The sequence below is a fragment of the Harpia harpyja genome, chromosome 6, assembly GCF_026419915.1.
Source record: "Harpia harpyja isolate bHarHar1 chromosome 6, bHarHar1 primary haplotype, whole genome shotgun sequence".
Lineage (NCBI taxonomy): Eukaryota > Metazoa > Chordata > Aves > Accipitriformes > Accipitridae > Harpia > Harpia harpyja.
The window spans coordinates 7,088,483-7,112,551 of record NC_068945.1 but is presented as its reverse complement, the minus strand read 5'-3'; the positions used below and the strand labels follow the sequence as shown (position 1 = coordinate 7,112,551).

At 40.6% G+C, this 24,069-nt stretch overlaps 1 protein-coding gene across 1 annotated transcript; it reads left to right on the top strand.

Annotated features, from left to right (window-relative positions):
* The first annotated feature begins 828 nt into the window (after positions 1-828).
* GALNT8 (polypeptide N-acetylgalactosaminyltransferase 8) lies at positions 829-22,330 on the top strand. The gene is given in 13 exon segments (XM_052789858.1): positions 829-1,929; positions 4,597-4,763; positions 5,156-5,181; positions 5,892-6,025; positions 7,950-8,129; positions 10,443-10,557; positions 11,068-11,121; positions 11,123-11,254; positions 12,779-12,857; positions 12,860-12,915; positions 13,753-13,848; positions 15,009-15,176; positions 16,939-22,330. Coding segments are annotated over 13 exon segments (1,725 nt in total). The 5' UTR covers positions 829-1,588; the 3' UTR covers positions 17,116-22,330.
* The last annotated feature ends 1,739 nt before the right edge of the window (positions 22,331-24,069 follow it).

Here is a 24,069-nt window from a genome sequence, read left to right as displayed (position 1 = left end):
TTGGGGTTTGAATATCTCCAGGGAAGGAGACTTAACAACCTACCTGGTTTACCTGTTCCAGTTTTTTGTCACTCCAGCAGTTTAAAAATAATAATAATTAAAAAAAAAAATCTTATGTTTAGATGGAATTCTCTGTATTTCAGTTTGTGCCCACTGCCACTTGTCCTTTCAGTGGACACCAGGACGAAACTCTTTCTCCGTCTTTGTTAGTCCGTCTCATAAGATATTTATATGCATCAATAAGTCCCCCTCATCCCCAAGCCTTCTCGGGCTCTCTCAGCTTCTCCTTGTGTAACAGTCCCATAATCACCTTAGTGGCTCTTTGTAGGATTTGCTCCAGTATGTCCATGTCTCTCTCGTACTGTGGAGCCCAGAACTGGACTCAGCACTCCAGGTGTGGCCTCCCCAGTGCTGAGTAGAAGGGAAGGATCACGTCCCTTGACCTGCTGGCAATACTTTGTGTAATGCAGCCCGGCGTACTCTTGGCCGCCTTTGCCACAAGGACACACTGTTGGCTCGTGTTCAACTTGGTGTCCACCAGGACTCCCAGGATCTTTTCTGCTTTTCAGCTGGTGCTGGTCCATGGGGTTGTCCCTCCTGACCGTATTAAAACAGTATTGGAACCAGTATTGACCCCTGGGGTGCACCAGTAGTGACTGGCCTCCATCTGGATTTTGTGCCACTGATCACAACCTTCTGATTGTGGTGGTTCAATCACCCATGATATCCACTTATCTAGTGCGTATGTCCTCATCTTGTGCATGAGGATGTTGTGAGACACAGTGTCAGAAGCCTTACTTCAGTTTAAACAACATCCACTCTTCTCCCCTCATTCACCAAGACACTAATTTAATTGTAGAAAGCTTTAACCGCACAGGTTTTCTGTGCCTTTTTTATATGGCACAGTCCAGTATTGTAAACGTAACAAGACCTTGAGAGATTAGGATTCACCCTGTTCAAAGATTTCTGATAGAGCAGAAGTCAAAACTGACAATAAGCTTTTCAAAAGACACTGCAAAGGACTTGTTTATTGTATTTACCTTCAAGAACAATATGTCCTAAACAACCTCACACAGGCTAGCTGGGACTTTTCTTTATGGCACAATATTGTGAACCTAACAAAACCTTGAGAGATTGGGGGTTTGCCCTGTTCAAATCTTTCTGAGCAGATGTCAGAAGATTCCAGTAAGCTTATTAAAGGAGGTGGCAAAGGGCACGTTTAGTGTATTTACTTTCAAGATAAATATGGTATCAACAACCTGACTTACATGTGAATCCCATTACAGATCATTAATACATTAATGTAACTCAAGCGTAACATTATAGAAATGATTTGGGCCCAATTTAACAATTGGTGTGTTGCCTCTACTCCCAGATTTCTCCACTGATGCTGGTGCAGTGTCCCTTGCTCTGTGCTTGTGCAATTGAGAGCAGAATCTGATGCAGGATGTTATGAAACGTGATGTTTAAAAACTGTTCTCATGTGGGAGGGAGGATCTGATGCTACTCTCATATGAATATCAATTCAGCTGTAATTTCACAGATCTCTTGACCTGCAGTGTTATAAGGAGAATTTGGCTCAGTTACGATGATGGAGAGTGTTCTCAACTGCTGTTATAATCATTCCTCATATTTTCAATCAGCAAAATCAGTGGAAGCATTCCGTGAAAATATAAAACAAATAGAACATGATCTGAAGCTTCAAGAAAACTCCAAGACTGAAGTACGCAAAGCTGATAATGCAAAGGAGGAAAAGATTGTACACCTTTTGCTGTACCCAGACTCAGTTTTGTTCAAACGCTGGGGTGCAGATTTAAGGGAAGAGGAGCAAACTGTTGCACAGAATCTGTTCTTAAGTTATGGGTATAATGTTTATCTCGGGGATCATCTACCTCTGGATCGACCTATCAGAGACACCAGATCTCCCAGGTGCAGTATAAGCCCTCTCTACAATTACAAGGAGCCATGAAATTAAAGGGAAAGGGATCCACATTGCTTTGGACTAAGTTAAAATAATCCACTGACAGATCTCAATTTGTCCTCTGTTTGTTTAGGGTTTGTTTTTCTATCATTTTCTTCCAAATCTTGCTCAGACTTGTAGTACTCCAAAGACTGTGAAAAGAAGTCACAGTGTAGAGAAGACACTCTAGGAAAAAGAATATAATGTTAACATTATAATTGATATAGGACTTCTAACTGTCAGTAAAAAGGGGAAAAACAGACCATAGTATTCAGAAGATATGAGACCTTCTGGTCTGTTTAAATTCTATTTAAGCCCCAAAGGCAGGACATCTGAAGCATGCTTTCTCTTGTCTCTTACGTTGTCTTATGTACGCCTCTTACAAGCTGAGATATCCAAAGTGGTGTTTTTTAACACCACACCACCCCCCCAAGAAGCAAACCCCTACGTTATAAAATTCTGTCCTTTTTAACACAATGCTTGTTTTTCTTAGCTATGTTGTAGAGCTTAAGTGGGGAATACCTGTACTGCGTATTAAAAGATTATTAGAAATTAAACAGGAGAGGTGGCTGGAAATAGTTATTGGCCAGTGAGTCCCATGAAGGGTGAGGGAAGATTCAGCACTTGAGCTGAATCCCTGGCACTCTTACCTTTAGTACTGCAAGTACAGCCATACTGGACCGGTGACTGTGAGTTTCCTTATAGCCTTATTTTCTCTCTCTGTTTCCCTCTCAAGTTATCAAAGAGTCTGAAGATTAATTACATGGAAAATATAGTGGGCTAAACATCTAAAGCATTAAGATGTAGGTAAGCAGCCCACTTCGTAAGAGGAAGCTTAGGGATTTTTCCAGGGATTCATTGGTTCTTGAAGCCAATAGATAATATTTTTTAAGCAGACCAGTGATACTATGGGAGCTGGCATAAGTAACCATTAAAAACCTTATTGGGAACAAGTATCTGTTAAAAAAAAAAGCACATTTTTTTCTGTACAGTATGATAAGGTATACAATTTATTGCAAAAGATAACAGTAAGCTTTACAGGAACTGACTGGTGTAAATGTGGAAGAATGTCACGCATACACTGCAAGCCTACACCTTTGCACCTATGGTTGCTTGTACTAAATCTGACGGAGCGTTTCAGAAAAGGATATGGCAGGCAGAGAGGGTTGCAAACTGGGCGTGATTTAACAATGTCGCACTTGGGAAAAGGGGAGTTGTCTTACTGGCAGCCCTCTGGAAGACGTAAAAAGCAGGTTATGCAACTGGATCTTCATTGTACTGCTTGGATGGAGCCGGTTCCATCCAGGACAGACAGTAATAAGTTGCCCTTGACTGTGGGTGGCCATGGGGCAGTGTTGCGAAGGAGGAGAAGGTCAAGGGAGACAGGTCTTGTGCAGCGGTGAGCTGGCCACAGATCCTCCTGAGGCAGCCCGGAGCTGAACGGTCCCGGACACTCTGCTGGGTGGTCGTTTTGGAGGAACCGTGGGATGAGTCTGCGTGGTGCCAAAGAACGGGTGCGGTGGTGCCTGGCGCTCTTCAGCTTGGCATTATAAAGAAATAGAATACATCAGAAAGATGTATTTGCCAAGACCGCCTTTTGCAGATACTCACTCAGGCTCTTGTGCTAATGGGTAATAAAGCTAATGGAGAAATTCCAACAAAAATGCATTCCATATGTGCACAGTTGCTACTGTAGAGGTCTACCTGGAGCATGAGCTTGTCTCAGAGAGCTGCATTGTGTAGCTATACAACTCATGCAGTCTGAGTATCGCTTTCATGAGCGTGCTTCCAAGGCGAGGGAGTGATCAGCCTGAGAATCCAACTATGCTCTGTTGTCTGCTCTAGAGAGAGTTAGTGATTAGCACTGTGAAGAAGAGCTAGTCCTCACCGTCTGCTTGGGTGGCCAGGATGTTAATTAGCAGAGCTGACAAATATCCCAAATATATACTTAAAAAAAAAAAAAAAAATTAAAAAAATCTTTTGACAGTAAGCAGGAGGTCCAGAGGTGTTCAAATAGCACAAAACAAGTTTGTTTCAGTACTGGGAACAATTTATTCTGGGGTAGCATGGAGTTGCACAAGGCCTGGTTTACTCTGCAAGAAGGATTTTTGAAGCCCTTTCAAGAATTTCTAAGGAGATCCCTTGTTCAAGGGAATCCTTCTCACATGTCAGTTTATAAGTATGGCTAGGCCTACCTTGTTCTTTATTGCACATACAAAGGGATTATTATCTAATTTGCTTTTGTCTGCTGTCAAGTTTGGCCATTGTCATCTCCTCCTGTAAATGCAAAAAGCCAAATTTCACTCACATGTCCACTGCCTCGTAAGCTAATCATCAGTGGCTGAGTTAACTGTATTCTTTAGCTTCAATATTTTATAACCATTTTGGATTAAGAAACAGTAATTGCTCTTTTTGTTTTAACAGAAATTTTAACTTTACCCCAATGATTTATATACATACCTAACACAACTCAAATGAATAATGACACTTGGATTTGGCAATTCCTTTTTTTCCCACTCTTATGCTGATTTTTCACTATATGTTTTAAGCCTGTCATCTTAATTCTGCCTTCTTGCAGCTGCCTTGCTCTCTGACTTTCTTTAGAAACTGTGCTAAGTTGTTGGTCTTTATTACAGCTGTAAAATGAAAACATATCCGAAAGACCTTCCAACATTCAGTATTGTACTTCTATTTATGAATGAAGCATTGTCAATCATCTTATGTGCAATTACTAGTATAATTAACTGAACACCTTCTCATTTATTGAAAGAAATCATCCTGTTAGATGATTGCAGTTCAAATGGTAAGTGACCCAGGGAAGGCAGGAGCCTTGCTAATTTATGCCGCTATTGTGTTAAATGAATGTTGGTGGCCTTTTGGGTGCACACAGAGTAGACCGCTCTTTAAATTAAAAAGTAAATTGAGTACAGGAAAAAACCCCAAACACCTTAATAGCCTGAAAACAGGCAGCTAATAAGGAACAGGATGATGCTCTGCAAGTATTTGAAAAGGTTAAACGTTGAAGTGGGAGAGTATTTATCATCACTGGCTCATCAGGCACAGTACCAAAGTAAGAGTATGCTAGGGAAACTATCTCTGTAGGTATCTGAAATAACTCCTTGAAGAGTGCTGTCTTGGGTTGTCGAAAATACTGCTAGGGGAAGCAGTGGGTGCATTGTTGCTCTTAAAATTGAGCTGAACAAAGCATTGTAAAATCATCTGTAAGAAACAGTCATGCCCCTAATCTTCAGGGTGTTCTTTCCTTTTTTTTTTTTTTTTTTTCCTTGCCTGATGAGATGTGTTTGATTTCTCATTTTTCTAAGGCATCGTAGCTGCTAGAATAACATGTCAGTTTGGGTGGAACAAGAGTTTAAGTGAACTTCCAAAACGATGCTAAGAGGTCCCAACTTTCTATTCCTTTTCTGACACTATTTTTTTCTTTGGTGTTGGCATGCCTACAGCTCTTATAGGAGCATTTCATGTTTTCAGGGCTTGTTTATTTTCTCTTTTCCTTTCCATATGGTAGGAGATACACACAGAAATTACTGCACTAAGACAGCTAATTGGTTGCTCTTATGGCACACGTCTAAAGTTTCTACATACTGATGTTTGTGTACAATTTAGAAGCCAGACAATAGCACTATATGTAAATGAAATTTAGGTACTTAACTGAAGTCCCGGAATGGAAGCTGGTTTTAAAAATAAGCCTCTTGAATTCATGAGTACCTGAATAATTCTACCTGATCTATTGCAAAGAACAAATCAGGTTTTGGTCTGGAACTGGGAGAAGCTAGAAAGCCATTACCTACATAATCTTTTCCATTTCTTAATATTGATTAACTTTTTTTTTTTTTTACATTAAAACGTGGGGGCTGGTTTTAGATGATCTGAAAGGACCTTTGGAAACACATATCACAAATTACAATGAAAGCATCCTGGACTGCTGAAGGTCATCAGACATCAGAAAAGACAAGACTTAACACAAGCCCAGATTTCTGGCTGGGAGGCATCAACTGCAGATGTTGTTGCAATTTTGGATGCCCATATTGAAGTGAACATGGCATGGTAAGACTATGAAGACTGGGGGTTTTCTGAAGTGGGGAGAGGGAGATGGACAAGGACTATAACTGTGTAGCTGGCACAGTCATCCCATATATGGTTCTCTTTTTCTGGCCTGCCACATGTTAATTAACAGCCACCAAGTTATTTCTGAGAAGAAAAGGGATACAATTGTTTGAAATAAATAACAAAGCAGACAGGTAACAGAGTAAGCTGTTTAGTGAAGAGGAAGAGAGTAATGCCTACCTTCTCTGTATATTTACTACATTTCTAGGAAAAAAGACTTCATGCAGTGAAATAACATAAGAATGAGGCAGGTTATTTAGTTCCACTGCCAGCAGTTTTGGCCCTTTATAAGGCCAAATTATTAGACAGCCATAATACCCAATGACTTTAAATTGGTTTGATTCTTATTCCAGCTTTGGCTGAGGTTTATTTGCTGTTGCCCACTAGTTTAATAGTGCATCGTACTTCTATAGGACTCTCTTTGCAAAGAGAGACAAAACAAGTGGGTGATGATAGATATTTACATTCTGTTAGCTAGTGATGTCTATGGTACTGTTTTATGTGAAATCTTTTTACATCTCTCGCCTCTGGGTTGTTGAATTCACTGGCTGACTATTGTCCATGTTGTCTCACTTTCTGGGAGAAAGGCTCTTCTCTCAGCCCTTGTCAGGCCAAAATGGCTCTGTGTGGTCCAGATCTCTCTTTCTCTCTCAATAACACACCAGCTGACACTCCCTAGCTGTTACAGTCTTAAAGGTAATGCTGAAGTCCTTCAGTCATGGCTTTCAGGACTCGTTTGGATAGGTTGGGCTGTCAAGAGTATGTAGGGAGAGATAAAGTCAGTTCTTTTAGGCCTAGCAACAGTTGGGGTCCAGCAAAAAGACTCCTTCTGTCAGACTCCAATACTGTCTGACCAAGTTCTTTTAGATATTCCACATGAGGAGGGTTTAGTGTTTTAATATTAATTTTACTTATTTGAAGATACATGGGATTTTGATTTAGAAAAGTGATACAGCAATATACTGAAATCACAACACAAGCACAATATAGAAATTGCAATATACAGTTGAATCACAATGCAAATGGGACTCACATTACCGCTCTCTATATGCTCACTGTCAAGATGCTGGACATCCCTAGTTGCTGGGAAGGAACGCATGGGTTGAAGCCAACTCAAGCGCATTGCTCTCTTCAAAGTTCATTTTTCTGGGTGTTCAGTTTTTATACTCCATGTTGAGCTGAGCCACATATACACTTCCCCCATGTTGGTCTGGCTGGTTCAGGAAGATAATACTTTCTATTGATTATTTTCAGAAGGCTATGTACATGACCAGTTGACCCACTCAACTGATAATGCCATTTATCTGCAACAAAGGTCTCTCTCTGGTCCCCCTGGTGTTGGGATAAGTTCAGCTTCCTTTACAATAGCTGTGGTCACTCCCTACATTCTTCTCTGAGCTTTATGAGCACATCATCCTTGCCTATCTTCTCTGAGCCTTCTGTCATAAGGGTTCATTGATCAGTCACACCCTTTCCCTCATACAGCAGCAGTGCCATAAACGCACAGGGAAAAGATGGTGAATGGGTCTCTCCTTCCTTTCCTTTTCCCTTCTTGCAGATAGTGAAGACTCTGGAGCCTGTAGGAAGAAGACCCAGGTAGCAATAAACCCAGCAAGTTAAGCGTGGAACTTACAGTTAGTTTGATTAATGACAGTCAAAATACAGAAGCAGCCTAATGGAAGGGACAATTGAGCCATGGCATGAGCAATTTGGGTTACTAGCACTCCAAGACTGGCAATATAACTTTTTGTAGAGGCTGAAGTCAATGACTTAGTTAACCCAGTTTTAGAAACAGGTGGTGAAGTTTAGTACTGTTCACTAGATTTCCACTTTTTCAAGCTGAATAGACTGTTAATTTTGGTAGAGCTGCACCTATTCTGTCTCGACTAAAAGAAGATCTGGTATTTGACAATATGAATTTTGATGACTTTGAGCTTCTTCAGTATTCAGTGGCTGCAGATGGATTTGACTGGGCACTCTGGTGCCTTTATGAACGTTTACCAGCTGAGTGGTATGCTCTGAAAGATGAAACAGCTCCAGTCTGGTAAGTATGAATAGCATTTGAGAGTGAGATGAGATATATGATGTCCAGCGCAGAGCTAGCAGCGGGGAGAAGATGTTTTATACGTGGTGGGATAGATGTGCTATGAAGCACATTATATCTAGATAGTTGGTTTGGAAGTGTGGGTTCTTTAGCAGCCCTGAAAATGTCAGTACACCGGTTGCAGGGCTGTATTACAGAATCTGCCCTGTGCTGATCCTGCTGTCAAATTTTCAGGCAATTCTTGAGTTATTGATTTTTCTGTCTTATGTTCCTTAGTTAGGAGTGTGTTAGCAATATTTATTGACTGTACAAGAGCCACTGAACTGTGGCCCTTCTCCATGCTTGCCCAACAGTATGGAGCAAATCTCACAACTTTGCTGGACAATTGCGTGTCTGAGCTGTGAGTACTCACACGGATTCAAGTTGTGCAGTTCTTTCTTTGGAGATGTTGGAGTGACATGTGATTACAATGATCTTGGGCAGCCTTTTTCAACCCTTATCACTTGCATATCACACAAAAGCAAGAAAAAGACATGAACATAACACATGCAGCTGTTATACCTGAAGTGACCCCTTACTGCTAGGCTTAGGATCCAATATGTTTGCTTCTGTTCCCAATACCTTCCTTAACTGCTCAAATTAGTATATGTATTCAACACAAGATGGTTGCTGGTACTATGATACCATGCCAGAGCAGATACCCACACTGCAACCCACGGAGGACCCCACACCAGCGCAGGTGGATATGCCTTGAAGGAAGATGCAACCTGTGGAGCAGGCTCCTGGCAGGAGCTGCAGCCTGTGGAGAAATGCTCAGGCAGGAGTAGGATTTCTGGCAAGAAGTGCAGCCTGTGTGGGACCCACGATGGAGCCGTGGGTCTCCTGAGTAACCGTACCCTGTGGAAAAGGACCCATTCTGGAGCAGTTCTTGAAGAACTGTAGTCCATGGGAAGGACCCATGTTGGAGCAGCTCATGAAGGACTGCATCCCATGGGAGGATCCCATGGGAGGACCCTATGCTGGAGCAGGGGAAAAGCGTGAGGAGGAAAGAGTACAGAGGTGAAGTGTTGTGAACTGACTAGAGCCCCCATTTTCCATCCCCATGTCTTGCTCAGGGCAGGGGGAGGAGGTAGAAGAGTCAGGAGTAAAGTTGAACTTGGAAAGAAGGGGGGATGGAGGGAAGGTGGTTTAGTTTTGGTTTTGTCTCTCTCACTATCCTTCTTTATTTTTAATTGACAATGAATTAAATTAGTATTCCCCAAGTTGAGTCTATTTTGCTGTTGATGGTAACTGGTGAACGACGCCCCTATCCTTATCTCAACCAATGAGGTTTTTCATCTTCTTATCTTCCCCTCTCTTGCTGAGAAGGCGGAATGAGAGAGTGGCTTTGTGGGCACCTGGTGGCAGCCAGCCAAGGTTAACCCACCATACTTATTTATATAAAGGGCTTTAAAATTTACTGTGTAGATCCTGAGGAGGAAAGGCACCATGAAAATATTTGAAAATAATGTACTGTGTTTGTCAGATAAGATGGCAGATTTCTTCATTTGTATACTACTACACCTGGTAGCCAAGCATTGGAGATAAGGCTGCACAGATACCTAGATAAAGAACTATGGCTGAAATTGGCAGCTGTATGTGTTAAAAACATTATATAGTGAGCATTAATTGTTCGGGCAAGAGAATGGAATGAAAGCAAGCCAAATGTAGGTTAAAAAGTATTTCATGGAGGGGTGTCTGCAGTACTTAGACCAGAGAAAATAGAAGTGGGTTTGGTCATAGACAGTGGGGATATCAAAAGCGTACCAAATCCCCTTTCAGTCCCCTTTCCTCCACCTCTAGGATGGATTCATCTATGGTGGAATTGGTCCTGCCAGACAATTGTCTCATCTCTCTTTCAAAACCTCAATAGACAGTGATTCCACAATCCCCCTTGGCAACGGGCTTTAGTGTTTAAGTTTCCTTAATGTTAGGTAAAATTTCATTATGTCCAACCTAATTCTTCCTTGCTACAGTATAATCTGATTTCTTTCTTCTTTTTTTAAATATGTGAAAATTGTTGTTACATCTCCTCTCAAAATAGATCTAATTCTTTAAAAAATACTAGATCGTGGATTTTAGACTGTTGATCAAGTTTTTTTGCTGTCTTCTGGATTCTTTAATGTTGATCCACATGTTGTTCTGAATCAAATCTGTTACTGTCTCTTGGATACAACTGGAATCCTTCTGGAAGTTCAAGTTGTGATTGATGGCTAATTGACTTTATTTCCATCTTTGTTGCTTCTTTCTAATTTTACTTGTTTGCTTCTCCAGGAACCTGTCTATAATGGGGATTCTTGCTGCAGATAGGAAATTTCTGGGTGAGATTGGTGTACTGGACAGTGGAATGCACATATATGGAGGAGAAAATGTGGAACTTGGTCTAAGGGTAAGCCTATTTTTTTCGTCTTTTTCTGAAAGACAGCAAAAATTAGTATGTGATTTTTTTTGAAAGCGCTCCTGCTGCTGGTTATTGTCCAAAGCAGGGTTAATGTTTCAGAACAATTCTGTTTTATTTTGGGTACCAAAGGGAAGTAATAGATTTCCAAAAGTGTTTAAGGCTCATCAGCAGGCTTTCGTTGTTACTTCTTAAGGATTTTGACTCCTGACACAAAAACATATTTCATTGAGGAAACACTGAATTGAGAGAGAAAGAGGTCTGCATACCCTAGAAAGTAATGTGTTCTTCAACCACGACAGGGCTACACCCAGTAGAAATGAAAGGTATTGAAAAATTCCTTTCAGTCACTCAAGCCAGGAAATACAGCTTTGAATATTGAGGGCATGCCAGTTCATCCAGTAAAGGAGTGGGGGGAGCAGGAATGGGAGTGCTTAACAAAAAGTGCAAGAATTTGAATAAATAGGCAACTTTACCTTAAATTCTCTCTTCTTGACCTAGGCCTGGCAGTGTGAAGGTAAAGTGGAAGCTCTGCCCTGTTCAAGAACCTCTTATTTTAGAAAAAGCTCACAAGCCTTACTTGCTGGACTCGAGCATTGCGGTGAAACGCAACCCCTTGCGGGTATCCGAAGTGTGGATGGATGACTACAAGTACATCGTCTACTTTGCATGGAATCTTCCAATTGAGGTGGCAGTGTCTCTCTGTGTTTGAAATTGGAATCCAAAGTCTAAAAGTGGTCAAATAAGACTATGTGGTCACACAAAAAGAGGCATAGTGTGGTTGTAAGAGTCGCTGTGAAAAAAAAAAATTATTAATATTGATATGTTAATAATTATTGATATGGATGGCATCCAAGACCCATGATCGTAGAAATGTTCCTCTTAGGCTCAGACCAAGAGCTGATGCCTAGCTTAAAGAGTATAAAATTAAATTGTTTAACATGTATTTTAACCTTTTTAGGGAAAGTGGGGAATATTTTACCTGGAATATTCATCATTTTGCATGAAAAAGCATGTCTTTAGTGATCTGGGTATCCCTGAATATCTTTTAAATAAGCAAAATTGAACTTTAAATAGAGCATTCAATTGCTCTTCACATACACAGTGACTTTTATTAAGTGAGCTCTCTTCTCTTCAGCCCAAAGTTCTGCTTTTGTTTTCCTGGAAGAAAAAGGGGAAAGATTTATAGCATCCTTTGAAGGTTGAAAAATGGTAATACCAGGAAATGAAGAACTTTCCGTTAATAATAATAATCTAAGTCTCTTAAATTACAAGTTTTTTTCTCCTTTTAATTAACTTCAGTACTTCTGAATAGGGTTTTAACTTTTCTCCTGCACAAACTGTTGAAGATACTGGAAGGGTCAAGACCAGGTCTTCTGAGTATTGATAACTTCAGCTGATAAAAAAAAAAAAAACTGTATGAATTTTCCCAGTCTGCACTTCAGTGGATTTATGAATCTTTAATAAAGGAAGAATAGCCTCCCACCTCCTTGTGTTTTCTTGGACAGATATTAAAGAAAAAAATTAAAATATATAGTGATATAGCATAAATTAAAAATTCAGAGCAATCCACTTCCCTTCACCATTAATTAACTTTTACTGTAAATATTTGGAATTTTTCATCTGAAAATACTGGTCATCAAAAATTGGTTTAAGTCTACTTGAAATTCCTAACTAACTTATTCAGGCCACAGACTGCATTTTAGAGAACTGCTTAAAGACAGGGTGTAAGCTCCTGTTGAACTGATCTCTGTCAAACTTTCCTGCTGGTACTGTTCCACTTTGTATAAGAACTTACATAGTCTTGGAAACAATAGTTTGGATCTTGATTGCTCCCATATGAGATGAGCGTCACAGTCAGATTTTATTGATCAAGCTAAGGTTGTTAACAAGCTCTGTCTTATTTTTCACTTTGAGCTAGATATTTTTTTTTCAGTATGAAATAGGAAAACTACTTCCTAGCCATATCTAACTTTGATATTCTTTATATTTATGAAGTCATAACATGTCAGTTTTTCAGTAATTTATGGGTGCTTCTAGGCAAAACATATTCTGAAATTCTGAAGTTTAAAAAATGTACAGGGTTTTTTTAAAATGACTTTTAAATATATTTTTTATGTTATGAATAGACAATATGGAGAAATAAGTCTGTATTTTCCCTAGTTTCTCAGGCTGCCTTAATGTTCTGAAATTAAATATGGTGTTCTTGCAGAATCCTGGAATAGACTTTGGAAATGTTTCTTCCAGAAAAGAGCTAAGGAAAAAACTGAACTGTAAAGGCTTTGGCTGGTACATAAAAATATTTACCCTAATTTAATATTTCTTCCCAACATTGTTAGCTATGGAACAGTAAGTATCGAGTCTATTTGTCTGAAATATGGAACAACTCATTAGCTCTACTGTTATGAAGAATTGTTGTGAACACTGTTTTTCTGATTACAATATATTTTCCTAGAAACTTTAAAAAGACTTTTACAGCTCTTTCTAGACTCTAAAGTTTTCTGAAGTCTTTTTCATATCAGTTGTCAGTCTAGAATTTCTAAACTGTGTTTATTGTGTATGTACTGATGGGAGCACAGGAGTAGTTTGGGAAAGTGCTTAACATGCATTTTTTTACTGCATGCAAAACTCATCTACTGACCAACAAGAATGGATCAATATCTTCTTGTAAGGGCCTGAATTTTTCGGTGGAATAGTATGGATTTTTTTTCTGCAGAGATTAGCAGAATAATTTGAAAAGCATGCAGACATGACTCAAGATAGTATGTAATGCATTGAAAGCCAGGCCCTTATTTGCAAAAGAGAATGAATCACCCAGGCTGCAGTGGCTTCTTTATATTGGTAGGCATTTTCTAGACCCAAGCTTGCATACCTTGCTGGAGCTGGGCAGCGGTACTCACCTGTTTGGAGCTGCCTGGTGACTTCTGACATGATGCTACATGGCACGATGTCAGTGAGTCTTTGGAGGACCTTAGACTTGCTTTTGATTTTGGCTGTGATGAATTATTTCTACAAAGGTAATCTGAGATTTATTTTCTAAACCCACACTGTATCTTCCACTTTAGGATTCAATGCAGAGCTCTGAATATAGTAGCCTTGCTCTCAGGACAGTTTCTAAAATTAGTGCTGAGGAGTTGAAAACAAGATTGCCGTTCCTCATGGTAAATTTCCTGTTTTATTCTGCAGATGAAAAACACATTGAAAGAAGACATCTGTATTGATCAAGGCCCTGTCCCTGGAAACATGCCAATTATTTATCCCAATCATGCACGCTCACCACAGGTAAGGCAAGCAACTGGTCAGATCTTCTCATATGAGCTGTTGCTAACTGTTCCTTTCAAGCCTCCACAGGGCCATGAAATAGGCACTTCAAAACTATTATCTCTGCGCTATTGTGTCCTGGTTTCAGCTGGAATAAAATTAATTTTCTTCTTGGTATAGTGCTGTGTTTTGGATTTAGGATGAGAATAATGTTGATAACATGCTGATGTTTCAGTTGTTGGTAAGCAGCGTTTATACTAAGTCAAGAACTTTTCAGCTTCTCATACTGTCCTGCCAGTGAAAGCGGAGGGTGCACAAGAACTGGGAGGGGACACAGCCAGGAAAGCTGAGCCAAAAGAGCCAAAGTGGTATTCCACACCATATTACCTCATGCCCAGTATATAAACTGGGGGGGAGTTGGCTGGGGGGCACCATGGCTCAGGGATTTGCTGGGGATCGGTCAGCAGGTGGTGAGCAATTGTATTGTGCATCGCTTGTTTTGTATATTCCTTTATTATTATTTTTATTATTTCCCTTCCTTTTCTTTCCTATTAAACTGTCTTTATCTCAGTCTATGAGGTTTTGGGCAGGGGGGTGTTGGGTTTTTTTCCCCCAATTCTCTCCCCCATCCCACTGAGGGGGAGGGGGGAATGAGTGAGCAGCTGATTGGTTTAATTGCCAGCTGGGGTTAAACCACAACATACTGAAGGGGAATATTAACCTTTATTTCATTAAATTCTGCTCCCCAATGCAACTGGCAGCAGAGCCGGTTGCTGTGGAGATCTAAGTGCATTAAAAGAAGGCTTTTGGTTTAGCCTTGTGAAAAAATTGTGAGACCTCATGTTGATACTGATTGATCTTGTTGATTAACAGAAGTTCAGTGGGATGAATGGGAAAGAGGTGGAGCTCTTCCTCACACCTCACTGCCTGTCCTCTCAGTAGGAGGGAAGCTAAGGGTTACCATTCAGTTGTAAGTATCTTGCTATTTTTTTCATTGGAAAGCAGAAAAACATTGTATAGAGGGTCAAATTCATCCTGCTTTAATTACTAGAGATCAGTGAATGCTGGTGCTGTACAGCTGATACCTCTCAGTATAAGGTTTGGAACTGTCTGCTATCACCTGCTGATGAGATTTTCCTGGTATCTTAATTCACTGACAGTAGTGTCACCTTCCCTTTCAGCACGTCTTTTATCACAGCGCTGGAGAAATGTATGTAGGAGGTTTATGTGCCCGATGGAATACAGTTGATAGATACCTAACAGACCCTGGGAGTGGGGACCTGCCAGTTTTAGAGCAATGTGAGACAGCTGTGAATGAAGGCCTGAACTTGCACTGGGATTTTAAGCAGGTAAGTGGATTTCTATATCCCCACATTTCAATAAGCTTTCCCATTGTAATGAACCCTTAGACACTTCCCTTGCAAAGCAGTTTGCTTCTGAATAATGTTGCCTCAATTTCAAGACTTGCAGGTGCCACTGCGAGAGCTATGGTGAAAGGTGACTGAGTTGTCAGGGGTGAGTGATGTTAAAAACAAGGGGATCGTCACACAACTGAAGCTGAGTTACCAGAATTTAACCAGTTCTTACTTGTTATCTGAACCATAGCCACTTATTTGTCCAAGTTTCTGTCTGTCTGTCTAGGTGGAATCAGCTGGTTTAAGGCCTTTTACTTTAAGTCTTTTAATTTTTAGCTGGGCTGACTGAAAACACTTGCTCAGTTACCACAGTTCAGCTAAGGGGCAGGGAATGTGCAAGCCCAGGTGCCTCTGTCGCTTTTGATGGTCTGACTATACATTGTGAACTCTCTCCACTGTCCACTGTTTGTCTTCCCAGCCTTCCCATGGGACCTGTTGGTCTTAGGGAAAAAGCAGGCTGATGCCTCATCCTGCTCCCTCTCTGGTACCATCTTCTTTAACAGCATCTGAGCCTGGAAATCCTTGTTGGAGATCAGGCTAGGCTCATCCTTTCAGAGCTCAGGTTACGGCTGGTGATTAGAGCCTTCACACCATGTTCACTTATCTCCACCTCAGCAGGATTTATGCCAGCCGATGCTGACATGCTTAAGATCCCAAGTGATACCTTCATATTCTGTATTCAGTGCCTCTGAATACAGAACATGACAATTCTAGCTTAGTCAGCTAGTCTAAGACAGGTACTGCCATGCTGCTGGGGCAGGATAAACAGGCAGCAGCGATAATGATGGAGGGAGAGGTGGGAAAGGAAGCCATGCCCCTTCTCCCCTCTCAGGCAGTTCAAACTTTATTAGCTTTATGTAATTAATAATTAATTATTTTTACATGTAACATATGGACCTGTTTACTGCATCGTTTAGTGCAAAACTAAGCAGGAGACAAATCCTGCGAGAGGGTGATAGAGAATAGAGGAGTTGAATTGATGAAAGACAAAGGTTTCAGTGATGTGCACCAAATAATATAGACCCACATGGTCTCCAGAAATTCTGATGACATGGGCTTTCCTTTATCTTAAGTCTGGTCTGTAACCACAAAACTTAGAAATAGGTGCAGGTATGGTTCTGGAAGGTTTAGACCCACCTTAAAAGTAAACCTTCGGTTTCTTGTGTGCATCAAGCATTATCATAGTGAAACAACTGGCTGCCTGAAGGAGCCAGGTAAGATCCTGTTTGCTCTGCAGCCCAACCCCTTAGGAAAATCCCCATTTCTGGCATGATGAGTTGACTTAATCACACCCCACACCATTCACAATAGTTGGTACTGAAATATTGACTTAGAGATAAGAAATGAATATTCTTACCTGTTATTAGCTCTCTTCTTTCAAAACAGGATATAGTATTAAAATTTACTAAAATGAATTTTTAAACTGTAAAAACCCCAAATCTGCAAACCCACCACCCCACCCCAAACTCCAAAAAGCAGACACAAAATAAAAGGCTAAATATATTTTAATATGCCTTGGCGAGTTCCATAAGCTGTCATGTGTCATTAGGCTGAGGAAAATGCAACATTTTTCTTTCAGGTCTGTGACCTATTAGTGTTTCTCAGACACATTTGTAAAGGCAAAGAGAATTGCTTCCTGACTGAGCACTAAATTTATAAGCCCTCAGCTTCTTTCATATTTCCTTTCCTTTTGTAGGCATCAGCCATAATCAACAGAACTAAAAGATGCCTCGAAATCACAGCAAACAATTTGGTTTCATACAGACTTGTAATGCAGACCTGCACGGGACAAAAGTGAAATATCCAACACAAAGTTAAGGACTGGGGAAAGACAAAAGACCTTGAACAGAAGACACAGCACTCAAAGCATTGACTAGAGGAGCTTTTTCCTTGAAAATTGCTACATTCATAATGCAGCACTGAAAGCAATGATTTCAAGAGTTTGTTTACATAGGATTTTACAATGTAGTAGCTATTGCAGGAGCTATGAGCTAGTCGCGCAAAGGTGCAAGTTCATCTCCTCGCATTCTTGGGGCATCACCGCCCTGAGTTTCCTCAATTAGGAGAGGGATTGTCTTTGCTCTCTTTTATTATCACCGGAGAGAAGCAGTTATGTCTAAGAGTGTTTCAACCCATCTGAGTTCCTTATGTTGTCCTTTGCAAGTGCCTGTCTCTGCTCGTTAATGAAAGACTGGTTTAAGGTCTCTAACTTTCTAACTTTGGCATTTCAGTTAGATATGAAAATTCAGAAGAAATGGAAGTGGGTCTGACTTCCTCTTGTACATGGAGTTTATCTCAGGCTGAATTGGACCATTTTTCTTGTCTTGTGTCATGTAGATAATGCAAAACTTCTTGTCAAGATGTGCTTGTGCTGGTGGGTGAAATGAAGTACACCCTTGTTCTTCTGTCCCTATAATTTGCCTGGACATGATTCAGTTTCTCAGTAAAGTTTATTAGATTCAGCAGTATGCCACGCTAAGGCTGTATTATGTTTACCTATGTGAAGTTGGTTTGTGCCAACCAGCTGGCAGCATGGATAAAATCCAGTCAAGCCCTTGGGAACAAGGGGATTCAACTCAATAGTTTCCAGAAACCAATAGAAGGCCAATGCAGTAGTGTATGTCTGTCAAAGAAACTAAGTAAAATACAGCATGAGCTGCTACTGGGAGGCAACTTCCAGGTAGACAGGATACAAGTTCTTGTAGAAATAGGGTTAGGTGGAACTGGCTGTCCTACTTCTTGGAGTAACTGCTCCTAGGACCTACGCTTATTTGTTAAAGGGAACTGTTGTAAGATAAATTCATTGAAACTATATGGAGTTTCAGCCAGAAGTTATTTTGTTATCAAAAGGGTGCTAAGCATTTTATCTGAATAGAAAGTGTATTCAGGGTACATTTGAATATTTGTTTGAATATAATCCAATATGATTTGTTTTTTCGTTTCTATTCTCTGTAAACTTGATGTGAACAACCCAGCCCTGATATTTAGGATTGGAATTGGACAAGCTCTTCTTAAAAGATGGTCTTTCGTCCTTAGTGTCTGTATTTTTCTGTTCTCAAAACCAATTCTTAAAAATGCCATGTTTTAACCAGATTGGATTTAAATTTCTAAAATCAGCTTTTATTCCCATGTCCTGGATCAAAGCCAAAAACACTGAAGAAAGAGGAATACATGCTTTGGTTGTTTTCTGCATCTTCAGCAGTGTGTCTTACCAAAATCAAAGGACTGGCATTTTGGCAAGCACAATGAAGACATTGGGAATTTTGCCAGTACAACTGAAATGAAAATCTGGCCTACTGGTGACAATGAATAAAAAGTATTTATGTAATCATTTTTCCATCTTCATATGCCACTTCAATAGAATGTAACGGACATTTGAACAATTTTATTTTGAACTTAGAGGTTGGAAAACATCAAAATGTTCCAGAACGTCTAGATTTTCTGGTTCTAAACGTATGACCTCTAGTTATACACAGGGGTCAACACTGAAACAAAACGTTTCAAATATTTTGATTTATTTCAAGTATGAGGTTTTTTTAATTTCCTGAAGCCCCTCAAAAGTGACTTTTTGGCTAATTTTGTAATGAGGAAAGAGAGTAGCCATAAGAGAACAACTCAGTTTTCAGACTAGCGCTTTCTGGTGATGCTTGATGAGGCATAAATAACAACTCAATGTTTTTGGTGCTACAGTAGTAATACATTGCTCTCACTAGTAATACTCTTGAACCTGGAAATTCACTGCATGATGAAGCAACTGATGTGTGATTCCTCAGCAAGCCAGCAGCAGAGGTAGGACTCTGCTTCCATGGTGTATCACAAGAAGGCAGCTATGATTGCGGCACAGCATAAAGTTGGATCTCTTCTGAAAACCAGTCATTAGCCGAACTTCCAGAAATGCAGAAAATCACCTCAGCTCCTGCAAAGTAATGTGAGAATACTGCAGTACCATACGCTGAGGACAGATAGTAAATAATAAGGTAATAGGCAGGAGTTTTAATGGGTGTGTGGCTGTAAAGGAATGGGACAGCTTAATTCAGAGCAAATATAAACAAAAGGACCGAGGTACATACTACTGTGCAGGTAAGCTCTTGTGGCCTCTGCAGAACAGTAAAGCTTTCCTCCTTGGTTTTGTGCTCAAGCAAGCTTGGCTTTACTGCCTGTGCAACAGGAATCTACCTTGGGAGGAAGAATTAGAAGAGGAAAAAAGGGTGTTTTTTTCTTTAGTGTCTAGTAGAATGGGGAGAAGAGTCAGTCTAGAGACAGGAGCTATTTAAGGGACTATTAATTGTCAGTCTCTTTAAGGGGAAACTAAATCAGAGGGAAGAATCATTTAATCTGTCACAGGGAGATTTGTTTAGTTCTGACCAAATCATGTGTGGTGGAACTGTGATAATCAATAATAAGATAATAAAAACCGCCACTGCTTTCATTCACATTTGTTTGCCTGACTTTTCCAAAGTCAGGAGGTAAATTTAGACTTTACTCCTTTTCCTCTCTCTTTGTGAAACTAGCCTTTTTGAAGTGTTAAGCATATGTGTTAACAGTGGGGTATAGCACTCTGCTTGCATTGAGAGCAATCCCATCAGGATCAGTGGGCAACGTTTAACCAAATGATTATTTAAATTTTATCTGTCTTGTGTCAAAAGCAAGAGTAGCTTATTAAGCAGAGGAAAGTTTGGCAGAAAAATTAAAATTTTCAGAAAGCTAGATCATTTACTAGTGGTTTCATCTGTTTGGCACTATGCCTGTTCCTGTCACAGCACAATTTTCCATTTACCCACAAGACACAAGTAGTTCACTTTATTCTCTGGTTTGATGTGATATTCCTGGGCTTTATTCACCCTATTTAAGCTGCTATATACCTGTTTTCCAGCGCACATCTTCCAGCACAGTGTGGTTTTAATTTTTTTTCCTGCTACAGAACCTGTGAATACATGGTTTTTTTAAATCTTCTGCAGGCTTGGGAGTCTTTTTCCCTTCTGCTGAGAGATCCAGGTGAGGTGAGGACATGTGCCAGTTCGACAATTAATTATCAGCACTGAGAGGACTAAAGGGTAGAGCTGCTCACAGTCAGCCACCCAGAAACCCTCAGTAAACCATGCAAGCCTGAAGACTGCCAATGAGATAGAGGGTCCATCAATCACACAGGGTAGATCAGGGTCATGTCCTGTCCCTCGTGCCTGGAAAGTATGGCACTGGGGCTTTGCATAAAGCTTTTAGCTTGCACTAATGGCCCCTCAGCATTCAGCTCAACTCCTTGTAGCAAATGTGATTTCAGCAATTGTTTTGTACTTCCCCAACATTGGTAAATTCTGTCTACAGAGATGTGGTAGTTATCAGTCGTGTTTGTAATCTCAGATCAGATTTCAAGCTGGGGTTTTTTCTGATTTTTGGGAGACTTGCTGTTACTTCAGAGCATGTTTTTCCAGCTCTTCACTGTGAATTTACTTGCAGTCCCTAGTCCTCCCAAACTCCCCTCCCAGGCAAGGCAAAAAGGTACCCTACAGTGTGTGTGTGTTTGCCTGCAAAATTCCCCAGAAATGTTCTATCTGTTGCTAAGTGCCCAAAGCAACAATGATAATGGCAGCAGCTTTGAAGCAAAACCACACTTATTTGAGCCCTACTGTGGTGGCCGCACAGAGCTCCGAATTCAGTATCATGATAGCTGTTTGCTTTTAATGCCATGTGTATTTCTGTTACAGTGGTTCAAGGGAGATTTGTAAATGTACCTCAGTTTTGTGTGGATTGTTTAACAGAGGTTCTCACTGTAAATGTTATTTATCTGAGTGTCAGTATTCAAATCTAGGAACTGCATGGTGTAAAGGCACACATCCCAAAACTACTACTTTTGGGGGAAGAGGACTTTGGTAAAGGGGAAATATTTGTCTTACACAGGCAACTTTGAAAAGGTATTGTCAATTCACCATATTTCAAGAAAAAGAGATGTAATGTTAGAGCTCTACACTGACAGCCACATCCAAAAAGACTGAGACAAATATGTACAAGCCTATGATGCAAGAAAACTCCACGTGATAGCTGTCACACTGCAGAGTTGCCCAAGTTTGCTTCTGCATCTTCTTTAGACTTTGAATTTCTGTGCGTCTGCTGTCTTTTTTGTTGGATGTGTGCAGGTGCCATCAGCCTGGATGAACTGAGCCTGGCTTATTCTTCATCCCCACTGGAAATGGTCTCTAATGTGTTCAGCTCAGTCTGCATCGAGTGCCATGTTTCTGGGACTGCTGTGTTTCTGGCATGCAAGTCAGCTAATTTAAGTAATAGCATACGGTGCTGCAATCTGCTGTATAATTACACACTTAATTAGATTCACAGTTTGTTACCTATGTCACACTGTGACAGGGCTTGTTGCTCTTTAGGAGGGAAAAAAATTCTTCTGGTTATAACTTAGAAAAGTGTCATGAGGGTTGATTTTCTCCCTGAAGGTGTGAGTTCCTTTTAGAAGAACCTGCAGAACCTATTAAAGCTCAAGTAATCACTGCTTATTAAATGTCTGTGGTTAACACCCCCCAATTAAAAGTATGTCTTTGGGGTTGCAAGGAAAAAGCCCTGAGAACAAGGTGATGATGGCACACACACTTAGTGCTGTGGGATAAGCAAAGAGAGGAAATTTCAGCGTGTGAGTTCTAGGGTAGCTGCCTGGTTGTGAGATCTTGCACTACACCATGAGATAGCTTGTATCTCGAGGGACCAATTGCCTCCTACTTCACATGGGGCAAATATGCTGTTACTTGCTGTTCTAGGGTATACCTCACTTCAAAGTATCTTCCTTATGTACCTTGAATGTGCCTTAAAACTGTGTGTGTGATGGGTACTGCTTGTGTAAGTGAACATGTAATAGCCTTAATTTAATGTTGTTCTTCTAAAACAACAGTATGGTTTGGAATGGAAGTATTGATTCCTGAAACCTTAGAATTATTTTCACTGGTGCTGGTTGGATGGTCTTTAAAGCCTATGAAAGGAGGGCAAAAGCAAGCAGGGCTCTCTAGAACAGGGAAGCAAGATTTATCCTAGTTCATTTACCTTGTGCTGGCAGCTACAGGTAGATGTTTAAGGAAGTAAAGACAATATGAATGTTGCCATTATTTGTTTGGTAATGTTGGATAAAAAAATAAACTATTAGTTTTGTAATTTGGCAGTTCCCCAATGCTTAAAATTCAAATAAGTTTATGTTCATGTACAGTAAGGAAGTTGGTGATTGTGTGATAAATATGAAAATACATGATTATCTAGAGAAAATGAGTCAACAAGTCAAGCTATTTGCTTTGAATAGACATCCACCCACATAAAAAATCAGAGTAACATTTTTTGATAAGCAATACAGTTGTTAGCAGCCATGATTCAGAGACTGCAAACTGGCAGACTTTCTGAGGGAGGCCTGGCTTGACCCAGCCCTGCTGTGACAAACTCCAGCTATTGTCATCAGACAAGTGTGTTGCAATGGGTTGCAGTGGGATTATAAAATTAGTCAATATGAATTTTATTTGCTCTGGTGGAGGACTGCAAAGATGCAAGGGAACAGGGAGGTAACTCAACAGCAACAGTTTCCTCCTTTCCCCCTGGTGATTGGGAAGATACTGAACTGAAATTATTCTGAAAGTTGGATGCTTTGATCTGTTATGATGGACTTGAAGAGAAGAACCTACTTAGTTTGCCATGTTTGACACCTCACAACCTTGTAGCATGCATTCTTGAATGTGAGGAACAGTAGAAGCAGATGCGCTACTCAGTGGCTTCCCCTTCATTATCCCAGCTCTGTAATGCTGAGACCCTGCAGTGTGACTGTCATGCTTTTGTCCAGTTCATCTGCAAGTCCTAAGAGCTCAGTACGCTTCCAAAAGGGTGCGTAAGGTGAACAGAAAGGAGTGAAGCTTAACATTTCTTGAAGAGAGAAGGTGTTGTGCAGGGGGGAAGCATGAGTTTGAGATGGCTTCTTGGGCTACCCAGCAGCACGTGTGTGTCATGAAGGAAAAGCAGCCAGTCCATATTCATAGCTCGCCTTTGCCTTCCACTGTCTCCAGCATCCCACCCTCCAGGCCACAGCAGACAATGTCCTACCAGTTCCACTGCTCCTTTACTTAATAGTCCAACCAGGCCAGTTGACAGTGCTCTGAGGTGCAGGGCACAAACCAACCTCCACCTTCTATTCCTTTGTCGTTTGATCCTTCATAGAGAAATCCTTCCATCCTTCTCTTTGATACAAGATGAACAAATGGGCATAAAAATTTTCTTTCTCATATTGTTCTTCCGCTTCCTTCCTATATAGAAACTGTAAAAGCAGCTGACTGCTTGAAGCCTCCAGAGATGGTTTGTTTCCCAAAGCATGACACTGTAATGAGCAGTATTTCAAGGACAGTGTCAAATTGTCCAGAGTTTTAAACATATCAGAAACATAAACCAATGTTTCTCACTGTAAGGGAAGAATCCTTCACAATATCTTGCTGGTGCAAATACGGCAGATTGCATTTGTACAGACCCTGCTATGATACTGTGAGGATGAGTACTGTGCGTTTCACTGAGAAATGTCAATATTTAAGAGTGTATGTTGTTAACTGTGCTGCTGCTCAAGGTGACTGTGTCAGGAGAGGATGATCTGCAACTTTTCACTAAGTGTCACTGGAGGAATGAGCAAAACCGGAGAGAATGGAAGGGGGAAGGAAGCTAGCTGACAAACTGGAGTCTGTCAAAACATCTTTTAAATGAGACTGAGCAGTGGGTGCCATTAGGTATGGGGAATGACCCTACCTGGTTACAGTCTGGGGTCATGAGACTTCACTAAGCGCAAAAGCGAATGAGGCGAAACAGAGCTGAA